This window comes from Carcharhinus amblyrhynchos, chromosome 20, assembly GCF_965287045.1.
Source record: "Carcharhinus amblyrhynchos chromosome 20, sCarAmb.v2.hapA, whole genome shotgun sequence".
Classification (NCBI taxonomy): Eukaryota; Metazoa; Chordata; class Chondrichthyes; order Carcharhiniformes; family Carcharhinidae; genus Carcharhinus; species Carcharhinus amblyrhynchos.
The window spans coordinates 17,383,447-17,406,920 of record NC_137343.1 but is presented as its reverse complement, the minus strand read 5'-3'; the positions used below and the strand labels follow the sequence as shown (position 1 = coordinate 17,406,920).

Here is a 23,474-nt window from a genome sequence, read left to right as displayed (position 1 = left end):
ACCAATGGATCTACTATTTCCAGGGCCACTTCCTTAAGTACTCTGGGTTGAAGATTATCAGGACCATAAGATTATCTGCCTTCAAGCCCATCAATTTCCCCAAAGTCGTTTCTGTACTAATGCTCATTTCTTTCAGCACCTCACTAAAACTTGTTTCTCTCAGCACTTCTGATGTTATTCATGTCTTCCTTTGTGAAGATTGAAGCAAAGTGCAAATTTAATTCCTTGGCCATTGCTTTATTCCCCATTATGAATTCTCCCGTTTCTGACTGTAAGGGCCTACATTTGTTTTTGTCAGTTTTTATGTTTCCCTACCAGCTTACTTTCGTACTCTATTTTTCCCTTCTTCATCAATCTCTTGGTCCTTCTTTGCTGAATTTTAAACTTAAAATGCTTTTTCAATTTGTATTCTTTCTTGAATCTGAAACTGTCTCTAATTTCCCTTGTAAGCCACGGTTTAACTATAATTCCCTTACCACTCTTGTGCCAAACGGGAATAAACAATTTCTGGAGTTCATCTATTTGTTCTCTAAATGCCTGTCATTGCATATCCACTGTCTTTTCTTTCAGTAATGTTTCCCAGTCCATCATGGCCAATTCATGCCTCTTAGCATCATAGTTACCTTTATTGAGATTCAGGACCCTGGTTTCAGAATCAACTATATCACTATCCACCTTGACAAAGAATACTATATTTTGGTCCGGGCTCTCTTCTCATTGCACACCACCCTGTCCAATATGGCCCACTCCCTTGTTGGTTCCTCAATGTATTGCTCTAGAAAACCATCCCGAATGCATTCCATAAATTCCTCCTCTGTTGCACTGTGATTAATTTGATTCTCCCAATCTATATGCAGATTGAAGTCACCCATAATCACAGATGTTCTTTTAACACCTGTCTAATGCTTTTCCCAACATTACCACAACAGCTTGGTGGTCCTGTATACCACCCCCACCAATGTTTTTTGCCCCTTGTTGTTTCTTAACTTGACCCATACAGATTCCACATCACCTATGCTAATATCCTTTCCCAATATTGTATCAATACTATCTTTGAGCAACAATGCAATTCCGCCACCTTTTCCTTTCTGTCTGTCCTTCCTAAACACTGAATAGCTCTCAATGTTTAGTTCCCATCCTTGGTCACCTTGGAGCTATGTCTCCGTAATGCCAGCTAAATCATATCCCATAACATCTATCTGTGCAACTAAGTCATCCATTTTGTTTCGAATGCTCCGAGCATTCAGTTACAAAACCTCATGGTGAGCACTGTTGACATTTCTTTTCCCTTTGGTACTGTTATTTATTCAGTCCTTATCTCACTCTGGCCCTTGAATTCTCTGCCTATTACTTCCCTTATTCTCCACACTGTCTTTTCCTCTTGTTTTTAATTTCCCCTGCTCTGTATCCTTGTAAAGGCTCCCATCCAACTGCCATGTTAAACCCTCATCCTTACAACATCCTTTCAGCCACATATTCATCCTATGTATCCTGCTGTTTCTACTCTGACTAGCACATGCCAGATCCTGAGATCACTACCTTTGAGGTCCTACTTTTCAACCTGCTCCCTATATTCTACTTTTAGGACCGCAACCCTTTTTTTTAAACCTATGTCGTTTATACCAATGTGCGTCACATGTAGGCTTACATTAACACTGCAGTGAAGTTACTGTGAATATCCCCTAGATAATTACGAGTTGATAATTTCCCACTGCCCACCTTTCATCCTGTTGGCTCCCTTTCTGTGTAGTTAATTTAGTCTGTGGATCCTTATTTTTCCACCAGGTCAACATTATGGAACTCTGTCTCTAACAGTGTTCTGTGTGAATGCCTTTGCCACACAGATGGTTCAAAAAGGCAGCTCACCACTGCCTTCCTGAGGGCAGTTTGCAGTGGGAATAAAGAAGAACATAAGAACTAGGAGCAGGAGTAGGCTATCTGGCCCCTCAAGCCTGCCCCGCCATTCAATAAGATCATGGTTGATCTTGTTGTGAATTCAGCTCCACTTACTGGACTTGTCAATGAAGTCTATGTCCCATGAAATGAACAAAAGAAAATTTGATTCTTGGTTGAATCGTGTGATCATGGTATGAAAAGCTCTTGTAGTACCTTAAGTAAAATTGGTGTCTCAATGTTCAGATTGCAGAAACAAGTCAGCCTGGTTTCTTCAAACTGTGGGCTGTTGTTGGCAATGATTTGCATTGCATCAAACTCAACATCCCTCGAGTGTTCTACGTCAACCAACGCATCCCTAAGGCAGATGATAGTGCTGTTTACAAGAAAGTAAGTATAGCATATTCCTTCCTCATCCCCCTTCACTTTTTTCCAAACAAGTCTTCCTTTCCACGTATAGTATCAGATCTATTTTATGGTAAACAGCAATTTGAATTGAAAATATTGAATAAAGTGGAGGGACAAGTTTTTAGTGACGTATTTTCAAAACAAAATGGACTCAAAGGATTCATCACCATCTGAAGCAATAAAAGATGAAGTATGCAAGTCTAGAATGTTGTGCATTTAACTGCTATTTAATTGGACAGTTTGAGAAGTAACTATTTGCCAACTTGAAAATTTTCTAGTTTATATGTTAGCACGTTTTTTCCCCTGGTTTATTTAAATTTATTTCCATGTTCGCAGGTTAACCGTATCCTTCCTCGTTCCAATATTGTTTACAACCTCTATGAATATTCCGTGCCAGAAGACATGTACCAAGAGCACATCAATGAGATTAATGCTGACCTCTCTGCCCCAGACATTGAGGGAGTCTATGAAACACAGGTCTGAATAGTTTTTGATGATGGATGGAATTTATATATTGTAGCTAGAACTTGTGCTTTGCAGTTGGTGCTTTTCTCCAAAACCTGACTATGTAAACCAATTAAACAAGTTCTTATTTGTGCCATTCTGTTTAAGGTGTTGGATAAGAGGAAAATAAGTACAGTATTGTAGTCAAACTCCATTATCCACCAGAAGGGATTTATTAAGGAGATAATTAAACATTTTGCTTGCATTTTTGGCATAGCAATGCCCTAGTTTTGGAAATTAAAACCAATAAAATAGAAAGAACCTATCCTGTAAGCACCAAGATTGGATACAATGCATAAAATGTTGTGCATTGCGATAACGTCTCGTGCAACACTTTGTCCTGTGAGAATTCTGGTAGATAACGGGGATTTGAGTAATGAATGCTCATCTATTTATGTAGAAATTAGGCTTGTTTAATTTTTGCAAGTTAGTTTAATCTTTGTGTTTGTTACATCCCTTGTTCCGTCTTTCATTTGATATCACTGTATTTTCAGACAAAACTCAACCAGTTGTCCACAAGTATTCTGTGATTTTTTTTTATGTTCTTAGGCTCTGATGTCTGGAATAGTGCCAATTTTATGGACATATGAACATAAGGAAAAACAGGAGAACTAGATCATTCGACCCCTTGAGTCTGCTCTGCCATTAAATGAGATAATGACTGATCTGTTTGTGTTGAGTTTCACATTCTCCATCTATCCCTAATAACCTTTGATTCCCTTGCCCTGCAAGAATCAGTCTACCTCTGAAGCAAATATCTATCTATTTCATCCGCCATTTCTTCATTATCCACGATTAACTCCCTTTCTACTCTCCAGAGGACCAACACTCGTTTTCATACTCTTGGCAATAGTTCCTCATATTCTCTATGCAAAACCTCTTACCTGTGGATGGACCACTTCTGGATCTTCCCTCTCCCACTGCAAGTTCCTCTTCAGCCCTGAGCAGATGTCCTGAACCCTGGCACCGGGCAGGCAACAGAGCCTTCTGGACTCACATTCTTTGCTGCTTTAGCTTTTTAAGGAAAGCTGCTTGAAGTCAGCAAATGTTGTAGAATATTCAATACAGCAATGAAATAATTTGATTCCAATTGCTATCTCAAGTAATGATTATCTTTAAAACTTTGATATTGAAGAGATTTTAACATTTTGAGAGTTGAGTGGGACTTGAGCCACTTCGATTTATGGAAAGTAAATTTGCAGTTTTTGATTTGAAATTTTGCAAACCATCATACACACCTATCGAGCACAAATAGATTGGTGTGCCAGAAGAGCTAGGTAGCATACGTGAACACTTTCAATATGAAGAAAAATATCTGCAAAGCCTCAAAACTGTAATCAGTATTTGTAAAGAGAAAGATAGGCTAATAATTCCAACTCAATGTTTCCAGATCTAGTATTCAGTGTTCTGTATGGTCCAAACAAAAACACTGCATGTTATATAACCTTCATAGGATTGTAAGAATTTGCCTCTGCTAAGTGCATGCTTATCTTGACAAGACCTTCAGTGGAGTGTGAAAGGAGTGCTCAATAGAGGAACATGGGTTGGTAGTGCACTGCATGCAAGACTGCAAGAGTGGAGATTTCTGTAATTGTATCTAGAGTGAGCTTTTCTGGGCTATATTCAAGTATTTGGAGCTAGCTGTTGGCAACATGATCTATTGTGTTTGGAATGCTGTCATGCAACAAAAAAAATTCAATCACTCGAGCAGTACTAGTTGTCCAACACGAGAAAAGAGCCAGGCTGTCCCATCATTATCCCAGTGCGGTCTCCATCACAGTGCGCTTTACTTTAACCCAGTTTACCCCTAGCCTTTCAAGTGTTTATCTAATTCCTTGCTACTATCACAATCAAGTTGATTTTAACAATTAGTTATGGTATTGATAAGCAAAGTTAATTTTACTATCCAGACTCTTCCTATGTTTTTCCCTAGGTTCCCCTGCTCTTTCGTGCCCTCGTCCAACTTGGATGCGTCTGTATGGTCAATAGGCAGTTATCACTCTATCTCGCAGGACGAGAAGCAGAAACCTTTGAATTGGAACAACTGGAAATGCGCTCATTAGCACAATTTAATTATCTGGAACCAGGTAATTACTCATCTTCAAAAATGCCAGATAATTTAGTAAGATTTGTAATGTTTCTGCATTGGGAGAGGAATAGTGTAACTGTGTGTGTGTGTATCATTTGTAATTCATGCAAATCGATGATAAACTGATGCACATTATCATTTATTGCATTATTGCATCACAAGAGCAGTTGTAGGGCACATTGTGCTGGTGTTTGAGGGTAACTTATTTTAACATTGTCAACTTGTGTGGGTAAATGGTATCCGGTTTCTTCATTATTACTGCACGTTCTTGTATGATGCGCAGATAAATGTTTCTTTATTCTGGACTTAGAATTATGGATTTTACATGCAACATAGAATTGAAAGCATTGCCCAAACTAAGTGGAGTAGGCACAGATTTGTATATTTCTTCCTTTTTTCTCAGTGCTTCAAACTTCAAGTGCAACATTTTATATAAAGATTATAGTACGGTTTAATTTGTTTGGTGTCTCATACCATTTAAGAAAAATTAGTGATTTGATTATTCATTTCAATTTTGAAGATGGACAAAGTAAGCAAACTGCAAACCTTCGAATATGTATTTGGTACGTGGAAAATTGTGTGAATGTGTTGAATCAAATGAAAAATACTGAGGAGGTTGGAGTCCAAAACCAAAACAGAAAATGCTGGAAAATCGTAGCAGATCTGACAGCATCTGTGGAGAGGGAATAGAGCCAACATTTCAAGTCTAAATGACAGTCACCTTGACTCGAAACGTTGGCTCTATTTTCTCTTCGCAGGTGCTGTCAGATCTGCTGAGATTTTCCAGCATTTTCTGTGATATGTTGAATCATCTGTCTGGCGCCCAGAATTACGCAGTGACAGCCGGGAAAGGTTACAGTAGAAGTTCTGTTCTATTTTGTACAGGAGGGAAAGGATAAAAGACTCTTTGGCTCTAAGTAGGTTTTATAATGGATACCTATACAGCAAGTAGTAATGATAAGTGCTGTCTGGTTTCTTTGTGGATCTTGAGCAATTCTTGTACAATGCACATACTGTTTTGGTAGTTATATTGATTCAGCGTCTTAAATGATTCTGCTTGCCTGCCCTGCCCTATTTCTTTACCCACTACCCAGCCCTCATCCTGTCTCTAGAAACTATCCCTGCCTTCTAGCAGGCTTTTGATGGAAGTCTTTATTTGGAATCAAAGTCGTAGTGGTGTGTCTCAGTTCCTTCAGGTGGTCTGAGTTGCTTTTGCATGCATGTTGTTGTCTTTAGCCATGGATAGTAATGTTGAAGACTGCAACGTTCTTTCCATTGTATGGCTAACCAGTAATCTCTCCTGTTCTTAGCCCCTACCATTGGCATAGAAGTCAGAGAGTCATAGAATCCCTACAGTGCAGAAGGAGGCCATTCAGCCCATCAAACCTGCACTGACAACAATCCCAACCAGGTCCCAAGTCCATAACCCCATACATTCACCCTGATAATCCGCCTGACACTACGGGTTAATTTACCATGGCCAGTCAACCTAACCTGCACATCTTTGGACTGTGGGAGGAAACCGGAGCACCCGAAGGAAACCCACACAGACTGGAGAAGAATGTGCAAGTTCCGTACAGATAGCCACCCAAGGCCAGAATTGAACCCGGGTCCCTGGCGCAGTGAGACAGCAGTGCTCACCACTGTGCTGCCCTTATGGAAGGATTTTCAGATTGATACTCAACCAGCTTGGAACCTGAATCAGGAGCTTTTAGCTCAGAAGCTAAGATGCTGCCCGTTGCCCTAATACCTTCTGGAATCAAAGTACCAAGCCATAATCTTTTCTGTTGAAGATTTTATGTAGATAATTGACTCACAAGAAATGCAGTGAATTTAATCAGACTTGATATATTGAAATGGATTTTCCACAGCCAGAGGGAAATCTCCTGCATAAATGATCAATTTCACTACTGTGATGACTGTAATTTTATTTCCTAAAAATTAATGAATCTTCTGATGCAAGTTTAACCTAATACATTGCTAAAATGCAGTATTGAAGGTATTTGTTTTTCAGGTATCTGCCTAACTGGCATTAGTCTCTTGATAAATAGCAGTAAGGCTGTTAAATATCTTACCATGAGGGAGTAGAAAACATCCAAAATTAAATTTTTTAGCTCTAAAAGGTGCTTAAATGTCTAGAAACTGACTCTCCAGTTCATGTGGAATAACACTAATCGGATTTGTAACTGAAGACAATTGTCAAAAGTAGCCATGTGAATTTTAAAACTTTAATGATTAGTTGGTGAGCTCTTTGATTCATGAGCAACATCTTCACTCATACTGGTTGAAAACTGGTTTGCCCTCAGCATTTCAGTGATTATTTTAAAACTAAACAAAAGAAAGTATGGAGCATCACAAGGAGCTCAGATATATAGGAGAGAAGCAAGGAGAAAGGAAGAACAATATTGATAGGAGGTTTATTAGTTGGGGGAACAGACAGGTGTTTCTGTGACCATAGACATGACTTCAGGATGGCATGTTGCCTCCCTGATTTCAGAATAAAGGGTGTCACATAGTGGCTGCGGGACATTCTGGAGAGAGTGAACAACCAGAGGTTGTTGTCTGCTTTGGTACCAATGACGTAAGAAATGGGAATGTGGTTCTGTAAACAGAATTTAGGGAGCTAGATTGGAAATTAGCAACCAGGTCCTCAAATGCAGTAATCTCTGGAGGAATGGTGTTCCTCAGGGATCAGTGCTGAGACCTTTCCAGTTTGCAATATATATCTATAAATGATTTGGAGGAAAATCTAACTGGATTGATTAGTAAGTTTGCAGACGACGCAAAGATTGATGGATTTGTGGATAGCGATGAGGACCATCAGAGGATACAGCAGGATATAGATCAGTTGGAGACTTGGACAGAGAAATGGCAGATGGAGTTTAATCCGGACAAATGTGAGGTAATGCATTTTGGAAGGTCTAATACAAATAGGAAATATACAGTAAATGGCAGAATCCTTAAGAGTATTGATAGGCAAAGGGATCTGGTTGTATTGTACACAGTTCACTGAAAGTGGCAATGTGTGTGGAGAAGGTAATCAAGAAGGCATACGGCATGCTTGCCTTCATTGGCTGGGGTATTGAGTTTAAAAATTGACAAGTCATGTTCATGCTTCATAGAACCTTAGTGAGGTTGCACTTGGAATATAGTATTCAATTCTGGTTGCCCCACTACAAGAAGGATGTGGAGGCTTTGGAGAGGGTACGAAAAGATTTACCAGGATGTTGCCTGGCATGGAGGGCATTAGCTATGAGGAGAGGTTGAAGAAACTTGGTTTGTTCTCACTGGATCAACAGAGGTTGAGGGGAGACCTGATAGAAGTCTACAAGATTGAGAGGCATGGACAGAGTGTATAGTTAGACGCTTTTTCCCAGGATGGAAGAGTCAATTACTAGGGGGCATAGGTTTAAGGTGCGAGGGGCAAGGTTTAAAAGAGATGTGCGGGGCAGATTTTTTACAGAGTGGTGGGTACCTGGAACTTGTTGAAGGTAGTGGAAGCGGATATGGTAGTGACTTTTAAGGGGTGTCTTGACAAGTACGTGAATGAGATGAGAATAGAAGGATATGGTCCCTGGAAGCATGGGGGGGTTTTAGTTAAATCAGGCAGCATGATCATTGCGGGCTTGGAGGGCCGACGGACCTGTTCCTAGGCTGTAATTTTCTTTGTTCTTTGTTCTTTGTTCACTCTCAGTGCCGCATGCAAGTGAGTTCAGAAATAGAAGGATAAGGCAGACGAATCCATGACTGGACAGACGGTGCAGGAGGGAGGGCTTTAGAATCCTGGGACGCTGGCTCTGTGTAAGGTGGCACCTGTATAAGCCAGATGGGTTGTACCTGAATAGAGCTGGGACTGACTTCCTTGTCTTTTGCTAATACTGTTAAGTAGGCTTTAAACCAACTCAGCAGGGGTGTGGGAACCAAGAATGAATATTCCAGAGGAATCCCAGGATACGCACAATATTGGGAGAGACAGATAGCACTAGTATGGAGAATTGTAAGTTAATAAGTGAAGTCAGAATAACAAAATCTAAATTAGGCTTATTGTGTATGTATTGTTCAGGTCAGAAACTCGGGTGTTTTATGGAATTCGCCTGGATCATAGGTTTTGCACCTTGAATTTGGCTAGGAGAAGCATGCCATGTTTCACCTTAGGTATGATTCAAATGACCCATGGGAAGCTTTTATCAAACAAAGTTTATTTAAGAATATAATTAACCTGTATGGAAAGAAAATTAGCAATAACCTTTATCAATTACAAACAAAAACAAAACAACCACGATAACAAATATATCTAAGATGTTTCAAACAAATGTCCCCATAAACAAAAAAACCCTTTGCACAGGTTTAATGCAGCAAAGACTAATGTTTGTGATATTGGAACTGAGTCCTTTGGTTGGAGAATTGAAACCCTGACTTCTCAGCTTATAACTTCTAGTAGCCTTTTGGAAACCTCGGAACAGCATAAAGTGAGAACAGCTTCCCTCCCATCTTCTTGGCCTGCCAACCCAGGAAGACCAGTAACTTAACAGGATTTGGAGACATCCATGGTTCCCCTTTCTCCCAGGACTCCTAAAATAGCCACAAAAGCTACAGATCCTTGGCCTTCAATTGGCCAACAGCTCTGATATGAGACTTCCTCCTGGAGATGGAAGGAAATCCCGATTCATACTAAGTAGGAACCATGGCTCAAAAAACTTAGAGTGGAAAGCGAGCCAAACAAAGGTAGGGTGTCCCCCAAAATTTAAGTGAGGGTGTGGGGAGCTCTCTCCCTCAACATGTAATCCTGATGTGGAGTTGCTAGCGTTGGACAGGGGTCGGCACAGTAAGTAGTCTCACAACACCAGGTTAAAGGCCAACAGATTTATTTGGCAGCGCAAGCTTTCAGAGTGTCGCTCCTTCACCTGATGAAGGAGCAAATTGTTGGTAAAATCGGGCCTATAGTATCTGTCTAGAATAACGAGAGTTCTTTATAAGTCCATTGCACATATTCCTATTTCAAAATTTGTTGACTTATACTCGCAGGAACTATTCCTGTGTAAAAAAAAAGTACGAGCATAACTATTCCTGAGTATAAACTGCACTCCTTCAAACCTGGTGGTCTGAAATAACCCAAAACACCAGCAACTTGTGGCTCCTTAGAAACAAAAAGCCCAAATCATAATTTTCAAACCAACTTGATCCTGTAAGGAAAACCATGATTATGCCGATAGCTAGTCATTTGTGTGTTCCATTGACAGAGTGAAATAGGTGGATATCCACAGGTGAGAAAAAAACAAATTTAATTATGCTTACAGTCAAAATAATCTATTCCTCCTTATTTCTGCAGGTAGCATCCGACACATATACTTTTATCACAATGCTCAAGGGAATAAAGCCCTGTTTGGCCTGTTCATCCCCTCTCAGCGGAAAGCCTGTATATTTGTTCTTGACACTGTAAGTCATTCTAAGGGGATCAGCCTTCTAGATAACTGCAGGTTACTGCAAGAAAGAATGTTTGTTCCATAAAATAACCAAGGTTTTTTGCTTTAAATATATTATAAAGATCAAAAATGGATCATATTTGATTCTGTGCTGTACTAGTTGATCTTGGATAAGGACAGTCAACTAATGCACACTTGGGCTATTGAGAGTAAAAATGTCCGCTATTTCCTAAATGTTAGCAGTGATTACCACTGAAAGTGCACGTTAAGATGCCACTTTCATGCCAGTATTCATCACTTTTGCTTAAGGTAGGAGACCTACTAATGCCTGCGGCACTATACCTTGTAAAGAGATAGAAAATTCTAGAATGTAGTCTTGAAAGAAATAGGAGTTAAGCCACTCTTCTGTCAGGAGGAAGGGAAACAATATACCATGGATGTTGTGTCTTTGCCAGCGCCAATGAAACTAATAACTAATATTCTGTTCCCTCTGAGTTTACAGCAATTGTTGCTATCTCAATACAATGGACATTTTCAAATATGTCATCCGCTTGCAGTCTGTATCGAGGGTTGTCTGAATAGAAGCTGATGGATAGAATTATGCTCTGCATAAACCTGTAAGCTGGTTACAGGATAATAATAATGGAGCTGAAAGACAACCATTTATTGCTGTTAGGAGACCTAAAGAAGGGGACAACACTCGTGGAACAATCTGGGTGCATTTAAAATTAAAATGAAGTGGGAATAATTAAAGCAAATGTAGATTCTTGCTACTGTTACAAGCCACTAGCTTGAGGATTCTGTTCAGTTGATTGGTTAATCAAAGTTAGCATCCTTTGTTTCCTTTCAGAAATGTATTTAATGAAAGGTGGAGAGTGTGTGTGGAGAAGATATGATTGTTTATTGTGACAACTAAATTAATGGAGAACATTAATTTGGGCCTTCATTTTATCTACTGATCCAGAAAAGTTGACTTCACTAACATTCAAATTAAAGATTATGATTTGTGTGGACTGCATCGGAGGTTTAAGTGCACTGAGAAGTTGTACACAAGCTCCACTAGGATCAATCTTAACAATTAACTTGCCTCGAGATGACTGTCAAAATTCACACATGCAGCACACCATGCACATTTGACTACTTGACAAAACATTTGTGGAATCGTAGGAAATTAGCATCAGACACCAAAATATTGTTGAGAGAAATGTGTGTCCATGACAACAAGATCACCAGCACCTGGAATGAGAAAGCTAAACTCTCCCTGCACCCACTGTCCATGATATATTTTAAAAAACATCAGGTGAGAAGGGAAAGTTCATGATACCAAAGTACTTAAGAAAAGCAAGTCTAATAAAGCTGGCTCATACATAAATACCTCCAGAGGCACAGTCATTTATATCTGATGGAAATTGAGTATAGTCCAAAAGACTTCTTGTTTTGGGAACTTTAACGTGTTTCAAAGTTGTTGGGTTGACCTTGGCTGGAATTCAAGATGTTTGCAAGAGGAACTTGAAAAGCTTTAACGTCAGATAGGGTTGATTGGCTGTGCTAAATTGACCTTAGTGACTTGGGGATTAGAGGGATATATATGTGGGGTTTACGGGAATGGGGGCCTGGGTGGCATTGCGGTCGGTGCAATCTGGATGGGCTGAATGGCCTTCTGCACTTATGATTCTTTAATCAATGCTGCAAGCTGGGAAGATGCAATTAATAATGGTGGAAGGCTGAGGTATATCAAAGTAGCGGAGCGGGATGAGAAGTGGGGGAAATGCATCAGGAGGAGAGAGACAAGAGCTAGGAAGGTTTTAAGATTTAATATTGCATGGGCATCATCATTTGACCCGGTGCTGCATTGGCAATCAGGATTGCTTGCAAATTGCAATCTGTAACTACTCACATTGCAGTTTAACAAAGTAACTAAACTGCTTTAGTCATTGTTGTAACAAAAGTGGTTGCTATTTAGATCTTAAACAAAATTCTCATTAAAACTAGTCTAATTATCACTAAATTGATAACTGGCGTGCAAAATGTCACATTGACACAAAAGATTATAGAGTACACCGAAATGACCTGTGCTGCATTTGTTGCAGTCACTTGCTTTCTGAAAAAAATTGTAGGCCTTTTCTTTTATTGCTTAGAAATATGAAGGCTTTTGATGGAGTATACAGTTTTGTTCAGTGGCGGCTGTTGTTTTTAATCTCATCAAAGGTGCGTAGTAATCAGATGCCAAACTTGAATAACCTGTACGCAGCTGAGCGTACTGCTATGCTGGAGAAATTGGATGAAGAACTGTTGCCACCTGATAAGCACACGTTTGAAGTTCAGGCAGAAAAGGACCCAAAGTTAGTCCACAGAGCAATTCAACGGCTTCTGCTAAGCTACAAGGTAATGATTTCTGTTGGAAAAACACCAATTTAAAAAGTAGGTTTCCTTTCCCACTGTTGGGGTTCTGAATTTAAAACAGAAAACACATTTCCTTTTTTAAAATAAATATTGCGTGCATGTGTTCCAGCATTTTAAATGCATTTGTTTTGTGTGATTTTTAATTGAGCACCAGTTATTAAAACTGTTCGCAATTGCTTTAATTCTGGATTCCCAGACTCTTAAAAAAGCATCAAACATTTGATTTACTTCAAGTCTGCTTTTCCACTTTAAATCTGGTTACTGTAATTGCCTCTTTAACTCAGAACACTTTGTTTACACTTTCTTGAATTCTTCTCAACAATACCTTGATCTCTGTTCTCAAGTCATCTTAAGATGTTATTTCTGTCCCAGTTCCCTGGGACTTGAGGAAGCCTTCCTTTTTGCAGTTACCATGCTCTAGCAAAGTTGAGAGATGTTCACTCCCTGGTGTCCTACTTTCAACTGCAACATATTCAACTAAAACTTTAAAAACTTTTCTATTTTACAAGGACCCCAGTTACTTTGCAACCATTGTTAGTTTATTTACTCCTCATGCCATAAATCTCTCTAAGCACAATAAAATCACAATTGGAACGTGACCAGCCCCACATGTACAAATCCCTTTGTCCATCATGAACCTAACTATAGGTTTTACTCTCCAGAGCGAAGAAACGTTAAATTAAACCCACTTTAAAACTATACACCTTATTTCTAATGTTTACCAATACAAATATAAATTCCTAAACTACTTCTTGTTTTCCTAACATTACAAATTGACAATATAAACAGATCATTCCAAAGCAGTTTTGTAGGATGGGTACCAATTCAAATCATTTTGATTTTTATTTTGTAATAGGTCAAAGCTACACTCTATTATCCATATATTTATGCATTCTAAATATTATGACTTCCTTTGCATAGTATGGTAACTGTACTCAGCTGTGTGCTGCTGAGTAAATTCCAGAATAGGATCATAAAATGGCGATCTGTTACCTGCTACTGTATCTGTTACTAAAAATAGGGATGGGAGATAATTAAAGGTTAATCTTAAAGCAACAGTCTGTGCAAGAGTGGAAGGAAGCTGATTTTGATTTTAATTTGTATTTTTAAGGATGAAAGAAGAGGTCCAACTCTCATTGCTGCACAATCGAAGTGGGACCTGAAGAGGCTGACAAATGGAATGCCAGTTCTGGATGAGTTTCCATTGGTGCCTGTTCATGTAAATGATGACATTAGCTATGGTGTATTGGATTGGCAGCGTCATGGTGTTCGTAGAATGATCAGACACTACCTCAGCCTGGATAGCATTCTGTCCAAGGCATTTGAGATGGCCAGGTAAGAGAATTTATAGTTCCTGAACGTGATTGATAATGCAACATGTCTGTGAAATTGATTTTGTTCCTGTCAAGCTCTTTAAGTGACTTATGTTTAGAGCACAGTTGATGAATACTAGAGTATTTCAAGACCCAGAAGGGAGCTTTGGATTGGCTGCTCTCTGCTGTATTTTCAATTTCATATAACATGAGGAAAAATGTGAAGATCAGTGAAGGATGTCCCTGATTCTCTTGTGATGATCTTAAACAAAATATGTGTGTATTAAACAGTAAAACACACAAGAACATCAACTAAAATTATGCTTATCTACATTAATGGCTGTCCACAATTTATTTAAATATACCCAATTTTTCCTAATCCCAAAGCTAAATCTCCCCAAAAAAATCCCATAGATCTTAAAACTATAAGCAAAATCCAGCAATAGTTACCACACACCAGGTACCTACATCTTTTGGGGTTGTTTCCAATTTAGAATAGAGACCGCCAGCATCTAAAAACAGATTTTCTCTGTGTACAGCTTGTTGAGAATGGACACAACTTCCTGCTGTGTTCTCAAAACAATGATCATGCATTGATGAACTTGCCTCTGATGTGCACTTTTTTTCCTTTTGATTTCCCCTTACCTGGACTAACCTTCTCAGATGTTCCACTTAAGTTACCTTTATAACATAAGCTCACCTTTTAGAATATGAATATGAAATTCACCCCATCTTTTCATTTGAGCTTTTACCATATCATCTCAACTTTAACTTTTGACATACAGTGTTGCTAGGCTAATCAGCATATCAAAGCCCTAGTCCCACCCAACCAGCCAATCTGTCTTTTTTCCAATTTACATTTTAAAAATAGCTTGTTTTTCCTTTAAACATACAACCACCAGAAAGCATTGCTTATTTTCTCCATTTTATCATTTACGCACTAAAAATTGGCATGGAACTTGGGTGACCTCAAAGCCTAATACCATGGTGATAAAAGGAGTTCTCTGCACTGTGCTGACTCAGGCATGACAGCTATAGCAGAGTTGACAATTTGGCCCAGCATTTCAAGATTGGGGCAGGTGGATAGTGTAGGATGGGCTGAAAATCAAGAGGTCTTCTACTTTACCCATCCAGTGACCTTTGAGACATGTGATTGTGTAGATGTTGTGTAAGGATATGATTGCTCTACGCTATTGCACCCCCAACATGGAATGGCCTGCTTACACTCTGTCAAGGCTAGCATAGACAAATGGCCATGTGAGTTAATTACTCCACATCAATTTGTATCATCAGGCAAAAAGCAGAAGATTGGAGAGGAAAACCAGTTGGAACCTACCATATATTGGTGGAATTTGCCAAAACGATTTAGCCATCTTGTCCATATGTTTGAGAAAACCTGAGCACGTTAACCCTAGATTTCTCTTGTACACCTCCCAAGTGGCAATTATACAATAACATTGGAGAAAGCTCCTTGATGGCCCTTTTAGCTTGGGAACTGCATGATTCAGGGCGTCCAAAGGTAGTGAAATACTTTTCAAAGTTGAAAGGTGAAACTTTAAAACAAAAATTCAAAAGGAAAAAAAATGCACTCAGATCTCTTGTGCATGTCCAAAGATGACTAATAGATGCTGACAGAATCTATTCAGATTCTATCTATTGGTTGAAGATGTTAATATGGCATTAGAAAAGTCTGAAGTAATAAAACAGAATAGAATAAGAGCATTGAAAGCTGTGAGCAAATTGCTACGTAGTAACCAAATGCTGTTTAACACAAAATGCATAATTCTTTTTCAGATATTACCACATTCCCATTGGAAACCTTCCAGATGACATCTCAACCTTTGGATCAGATCTTTTCTTTTCCAGACATCTTAGACGACACAACCATCTCCTGTGGCTTTCCCCAACATCTCGGCCAGATCTGGGAGGGAAAGAGGCAGACGATAATCGTCTGGTGATGGAATTTGATGAGAGATCAACAGTTGAGATTAACAATCCAGGGTGTTACTCTACAAGTATGTAGACAGCAACAAATATTTCTTTGCATGGATAGTTTCACCCTTTTAAATTGTTCAAAACTGCAGACAGTTACCTATCTTTCCCTCCCTCCTTCACAATTGAGCTTCCTGAATCACTACAAATCTCAACTCCTGTTTTGAGATAATATGTATGTGTACAGTTCTAGTCACCCTATTATAGAATGAATATTATTAAACTAGAAAGAGTGCAGAAAAGATTTACCAGGATGCTACCGGGACTTGATGGTTTGCATTATAAGGAGAGGCTGGATAGACTGGGACTTTTTTCTCTGGAGTGTAAGAGGCTGAGGGGTGATCTTATAGAGGTCTATAAAATAATGAGGGGCATATATCAGCTAGATAATCAATATCTTTTCCCAAAGGTAGGGGGGTCTAAAACTAGACGGCATAGGTTTAAGGGGAGAGATACAAAATGATCCAGAGGGGCAATTGTTTCACACGTGGGGGTGTCTGGAACAAGCTGTTGGAGGTAACATTAGAGATGGGTACAAGTTTGTCTTTTGAAAAGCATTTAGACTGTTACATGGGTAAGATGGGTATCGAAGGATATGGGCCAAACATGGGCAATTGGGACTAGCTTAGTGGTTTTAAAAAAAAGGGTGGCATGGACAAGTTGGGCTGAAGGGCCTGTTTCCATGCTGTGAACTCTATCATTGTACAATAATCCAGCCTTCTGGATTTCTAGTCCAATCATGTAACCATTTTCTACCATACCCCTATGTGTGTATATAATTATTACATATATATAGCTCAGTTGCCTGTATAATGCAAATTACTCACCATGATTGGAGGCTTTGTTGACATTTCTGCATGGAATTGTCAAATAGGATTACCAAATTTGTGTTGGAGCCATGGTTTGCCTCCACTGATTTTCATTATTGCCTATAGTTTGCAGTATTGTAATTGTTTATCTCTAGCTGTTAATTGTTCTTTGTGGGTTTTTCTTAAAGTAGCATGAAATGTTCTCCTCCACCAGTTATTTATTTATGCCTGTCAAAACATCATCAAACTGTGCATTTCCTGACACTGAGTGTTGCAACTTTTACATTGCAACTCTTCAGTTGTCTGAAAGGGGCGCAACCAGCCTTTTTCCAAGAATTTACCTTCTTAAAACTTTGCTCTGTTTTAATTCAGAATAGAATTCAGTCACTGTTGTGAATTTTATGATACTTCAAATATTGTTATATTGACATAGTGGCTCTCCTTAATAGTAACTTTTAAAACATTCTCTCCTTAGCTTCTGTGGAGCTGGATATTCAGAGCTTGGCTGTGAATACTATCCTTCAGTCCCATCACATTAATGATATGGAGGGAGCATCCAGTATTGGTATCAGCTTCGATGTTATCCAGCAAGCTTCACTCGAAGACATGATGGCTGGTAACCAGGCAGCTAATGCACTGGCCAGCTATGATGAGGCAGCATTGTGCTCCAACACTTTCAGGTATTTCTGTGGAGAACAGGCAGGTTGTGAGCAGTGTCACTGGGTCCCTTCATCAGGGTTTGGGACCCTGATCAATCTAATATTCTTTTGGTCAAAAAACTAATTTGCATATATCTTCAGATTTTTAAGTAAATTATTGCTTTTAGTGTTAGCTTATTGAAAGATAAATAATGAAAATTGTTCAATAATATACTAATTTATGTGTTGATGGGACATAAGCCTCTATTTGTACTAGCCTGTAAGATGACAGGAGAAAAGGCAGTAAGAATTTAAGAGAGTTAAGGGTGATTTTATAAAGTCTTGTCTGAGTTTCTTTCTGTACCCTGTGGGTTATTACTTGAACACTAAATATTTAACAGTTTTTCAAGGCACTGAACTGCAACTCTTGGTACTCTCCCTTGTACAAGATTGTGCAGTATTTACTGCAGTGGTGTTCTAAACTGCAAACAACCAGCAATGACAGTTAATGAAGGTGGGTGATCTGATGACTATTGGAAACTTCCTTTTGGGCTTTACAGTTTTTAAACATGCAGCTGATTGGGCACCTATGTGCCCCTCTGCCATTGATATCCAGGGAGGTCACATTGACACTATCATAACATTTTATTTTTCCACAGCTCTCTAGCCACCACTTAGTAATTTCTTAATGGTTTTGCTGCAACATGGAGGATCAAAGCAGTGATATGAGCTTAGTATTCAATCTTTTTCTACTGTTCCGGCTTAAACCTTAGTTTCACTGCTCATGAGTGTATTCCTATTTTCCTAGAATTTTGAAAAGTATGGTTGTTGGCTGGGTGAAGGAGATTACTCACTATCAGAATGTGTACGCTGATAACCAAGTGATGCACTTCTACCGCTGGCTGCGATCACCCTCGTCACTGCTGTATGACCCTGCATTACACCGTATTCTCCACAACATGATGAAGAAGCTGTTTCTGCAGTAAGTTTGAAAAACAGGATATGAGAACAGATGCCTTAAGAATAAAGCATAAGCACTTGTGAAACCCATCCGCATTTTCTGAAAATTATGGGGTTTTTTTATGAATGTACACATTCTTTCCTTTAAAATTTTAAATGTTTGCTTTTAAGCTGTCACTGAGTGCATACTCTGTTCTCTCTCTAGATCACTAATGAAAGCACAGAATAAATGTTTCATATGATGCCTGTACCCTATATGCTAGCAAAGGTGTGGTTGCAGTGTTCTGGCACTTGAAGCCAATGTGGTTATAATAAAAAAAATCAAAATTCTGTATGTTTTACTGACTGGCAAATGCTATTATTAAAAGCCAATGTTGTATAATATAAGGTTAAGATTGGGTTGAGACAAATACAAATTGCACAAAGGGAGGGGAGACCTGGGACTGGAGCAAAGAATATTCAACATATTCTGCAAAAAGGGAGGGATAGCTACGAGTCAGGGGTTTCCATAGCAACAATTGGAGGAAGTGAGTGGAGCAAAGGAAGAAGTTGTTCAATGTGAGAACAAGTTAATCAAGTTGGTGGAGTGTGGTGGTGAATGAAGATTAATTGGACTTCTGTTCAAAGAAGAAACAAAAAACCCTCAGGCTGCCTTGATTGGAGATGGAGTTGTAGAGGGTTTGATCATCCATGGTGAAAAGGATCTACTACCTGCCTGTGCATGCACAGAATGTCTGAGGTGCGTCAGGTACTGAAGTTCCTGACTTCTTGAGCTCAGCATGTTTGGGTTTCAGAACAGTGCTATACAACATGTTGGAGAACTATATGGTGGTCACTCCTTTCCCACACTGTCACTGACTTCTTCATCCTGGAGAGCTTCATTCCACTGTCTCCTAACTCACAAATCCCCCGTTTGCCTCCTTTGTAGGAGTTAGAAAACATGAGGACCAGAAAACCTGAAACTGTCAAACTGGTGGAGGAGAAAATGCTGGAAAATCTCAACAGGTCTGGCTGCATCTGTAAGGAGAGAAAAGAGCTGACGTTTCGAATCCAGATGACACTTTGACAAAGCTGCCAGACCTGCTGAGATTTTCCAGCATTTTCTCTTTCGGTTTCAGATTTCAGCATCCGCAGAAATTTGCTTTTAAACTCGTGGAGAACTTTGGAAGAATGGATGTAGCTGGAAAGATACTGGACAAAAGGGAGAGAAATAGTCTTGATTGGAAGAACTCAGTCCCTTGCAGCAGGAACACGTTAGAATGCTGAGTCTATCAGGGCAGTCCTGTTTGTGAATGTTGGGAAGGAGATGGAAGCTGCCTGTGTGTGTTTGAAGATAATTTAGGGAAACACTCCAGGAAGATGAGGTCAGTGATATTCTGAGAAATGCTGATTTGATACCAGCAGTAGCATCATAGCCGAATGTTGTTAGAAGTCACCACCACAGTTCTCCTGGAGGCAAAATCCCGTGTTCACTGTGGGGCCACGTCCGTTGTGTTACGTGACACTTCTGAAACCCCAAAATGGTAAGCTCAGGGATCAGAAACTTCAACTTCTAACTGATTGCAAATTTTCTGTGCAGGCAAAGGGGATTGCACATGCATAATGCTGCAATTTGTAATTTCTTTGGGCCCAGAACAGGCCCAATATGCCTGCATAGAAAGAGAGAGAGGGGAGTAAAAGTGTGAAAGCCCACGTCCAGTGACTGGGAGCAAAGTGCTGTGCAAGATTAGTGCCTCAAGTCAGTGCAAGGAGAGATCCCAAAGGGGAAGAAACGGTAGTGAGAAGTTCCAAAAGGAAGTTCCCCCATGAAGCGATGGGGAAGAGAAACTCCCACTAAAGTTCGGTTATGAGAAGAGCAGAGAAACAGGCTTCAAGTTGAGAAAAAACTACAGGTGACTGACTAAGTAAAGAGGGCTCTGGAGAAGAATTGAATAGGGCTGATGGAGCAAAGGTACCCTTTGGAACATTAGTGTTCTACCTACATGGCATTGTCCATAAAGCTGAGGTTGCACTTGTGAGTTGGTGTTTGAGTGAGTACTCAGCAATCCAGGTGAAAATAATTTCAGGAGACAGGATTGAAATCCTGCAGTGGGCTGTTGTTGAAACTGTCTGAGTTGAAGTGACTTTGAGAATTTGAAGGCGAGATCTTTGAAGGTGAAGATTGGAATCCCTTATGGGAGAGACAGAGTTTGAATGAGATTGTTGACTGTGTTACTGGATGAGTTGTCGAGAAATCTGTGGAGACTTTTTTTGGTTACGTTTGACATTCATTGTGCAGTGTGGTGTGTTGGACCAATTTGCCTGTTAATTCATAATCCTGAACGCTGGAATAACTGGATATATTGTAAATTGTTTTATCTTTCTGGCCTTGTGCAGTGAAGTCTATTTTTGTTTGTTCAGAATTCATGGATTCTTGGGCTTTATTCACTGAACAAGTGTCTTAAATCTCAATCTTATCAGATCTCACCAACAACCTGGGGATCTGGCCAAGGATCACAAACAGCACTGTGCTCATATTAACCTTGAGGCCTGCCATGTTCCTTACTCGGCCATTGCCTTCAAGCCAGGGAACCAACCTTGGTTGAATGAGGAGTGTAGAAGATAATGCCAGGGGCAGCACCTTAAAAATGAGATGTGAATCTGCAACCAAATGCATGCTTAATAGTGAAAACAGCATTTTACAGTCAGAGCTAAGCAATCCAACAACCAGTAAATCATATCAAACCTCTGCAGTCCTGCCATATCTGGACTGTGACTTATTCACCAATGCTTGGGGTTCTGCCAGAGCCATTTGGCTCCTAATCTCATGACATCCTTGATCCAAACATGGGGAAAAAAAAGCTGAATTCCAGAAGGAAGATGTGAGTGCTGTGCAAGATTAGTGCCTCAAATCAGTGCAAGGAGAGATCCCAAAGGGGAAGAAACGGTAATGAGAAGTTCCAAAAGGAAGTTCCCCCATGAAGCAATGGGGAAGAGAAACTCCCACTAAAGTTCAGTTATGAGAAGAGCAGAGAAACAGGCTTCAAGTTGAGAAAAAACTACAGGTGACTGACTAAGTAAAGAGGGCTCTGGAGAAGAATAGGGCTGATGGAGCAAAGGTACCCTTTGGAGCATTAGTGCTTAACTTCGAGGCAATCTTTGAGTGCCGTGTCAAAGAGCCTTAGCAAAAGTAAGTCAGTGGAAATCAAGAGGAAAACAGTGATTAGCACTGCTGCCTCACTGCGCCAGGGACCCAGGTTCAATTATTGCTATTGTTATAAAAAAGCACTACCAACAGAGAATCCCATCCAAATGGTTTAGATGTGATTTGGTACAGTGGTTGCCACATTTATGTGTTTTTGTTTTACGTAGGCTTGTAGCAGAGTTTAAAAGGTTGGGTTCATCTGTGATCTATGCCAATTTCAACCGTATAATACTGTGCACCAAGAAGCGGCGGATTGAGGATTCAGTAGGATATGTGGAATACATCACAAAGAGGTAATATCTGTTCCTACAGAAGTGGACGTTTTTAAATTATCTTGAGCAGCGTCTTGAGATTAAATCTAGGAAAGATATCAGTCAGTAATCTATTAAATCTGGAAAATATTTTTCCCTTTTAAAGACCTTGTACTTTCTAAATTGAAGATAAAATCATTAATTTTGTAATTTTCTGCTGCAAATCTGTTAAATGAAATTGTTACATTTTTTAAAATTTAATTTTATACTGCGTGACATTCTTCCCGCTTGGGTGGTATCATTGTCTTGTTTAGTAGTTGATTTAATTATTCCTAACCCAAATTCTGAAGCTCCCATTGTTTCTGCCTGAGGTGTTTCACTTGGGCATACTTCTACATCTGAGACAGATGGCTTTCAGTCAAACCCACTGCATTTAAATACAGAATGTATAATTGTGGTTCAGAGCAGAAGTACTTCATTATTGATGGGTTTGCTTGCTCAAATTAAAGTAAAAGATGGAAGGATTCAATATTAATTCCTCATCTGCCACCAAAAATCGTTCATTAAAGTATTAGTCTATTTGCTTTTTGTGAACCGTTTGCTGCCACATTTGCCCAATTAACTGGGACTGCACTTCGAAAACAATGCATTAGTTGCAAAAGGCTTTGGAACACCCTGTGTATATGAGACAGTGTGATATAATTACATGTCTGTTATCTTTGCCTTGAGCAGACCCAATATGTACTCGCTCAACGCTGATTTGAACAATAAGTTCTGACATTATCTATGGTGTAAATGAGGACAAGTGGAGATGAAATGTATGAACCCCTTGTGTAGATCTGCAAAAACAATTGTTTTAGCAGTAATTGTTCACATTTTCTTTTTACATGCACAGTAATTGTATATTTAGAAGTGTCTGATTTGGCTGCCATTGCTGATATTTCTTTTTACTGGACTGAATATGTGATTCAGTAAAACAAAATAGTTCCAAAATCTGGCATTAAACTTAACAGGTTACCTGAAATAGATGTCTGGGAAATTTCAAAACCACTCAGGTTGAGAATTCCAGCACTTTGGGATTTGAGTTCCAGGGTGCGATCTTGCCCACTTGCCATTCACGCCACAATTCTGATGTAGCGAGGTCAGAAAATTTGGCGGCCAGCCAAATCTCCATTCACCGCAGCAGGATGGGAAGATCCCGCTGGGCTGAATGGTGATGAGATTCCAGCTCTAGTGAGTGGTGCTAGAATCAGAGTGCCATAACATGGTTGTTTGAGTAATTCATTCTTTTTGTTTACAAAAATGCAGCATTCATTCCCGTGAGATTTTCCACTCCCTCTCCATCTCATTTTCTCGCTGCTGGGAATTTCTTCTTTGGATGGATCCAGCCAATTACGGTGGCATTAAGGGTAAACTTCCCTCCAGCATTCTCAGTGAAGAGGTATGGGACTATTCCTTTGCTTTAAAGTTGCTGAATAGTACTTGTAATTCATAGTCACACTTGTAGGAATTTTAAAGTTGTGCACAAAGATGTGATTTAGTGAATTGAGTTTTCCAAGATCTGCACTCAGTATATTCAAAGATTATTGAGAATGTTTGTATTGATG

General features: G+C 39.5%; 1 protein-coding gene across 1 annotated transcript in view; it reads left to right on the top strand.

Moving 5' to 3' along the window:
• Window positions 1-23,474, top strand: part of pole (polymerase (DNA directed), epsilon) — a 116,637-nt gene that overhangs the window by 73,417 nt on the left and 19,746 nt on the right. The window contains exons 32-42 of the mRNA XM_080208184.1: window positions 2,140-2,283; window positions 2,638-2,778; window positions 4,739-4,892; window positions 10,224-10,330; window positions 12,526-12,702; window positions 13,832-14,055; window positions 15,828-16,048; window positions 17,310-17,514; window positions 18,281-18,454; window positions 21,784-21,909; window positions 23,176-23,308. Of these exons, the coding sequence (XP_080064310.1) occupies window positions 2,140-2,283; window positions 2,638-2,778; window positions 4,739-4,892; window positions 10,224-10,330; window positions 12,526-12,702; window positions 13,832-14,055; window positions 15,828-16,048; window positions 17,310-17,514; window positions 18,281-18,454; window positions 21,784-21,909; window positions 23,176-23,308 (1,806 nt within the window). The remainder of the gene's footprint in view (window positions 1-2,139; window positions 2,284-2,637; window positions 2,779-4,738; window positions 4,893-10,223; window positions 10,331-12,525; window positions 12,703-13,831; window positions 14,056-15,827; window positions 16,049-17,309; window positions 17,515-18,280; window positions 18,455-21,783; window positions 21,910-23,175; window positions 23,309-23,474) is intronic.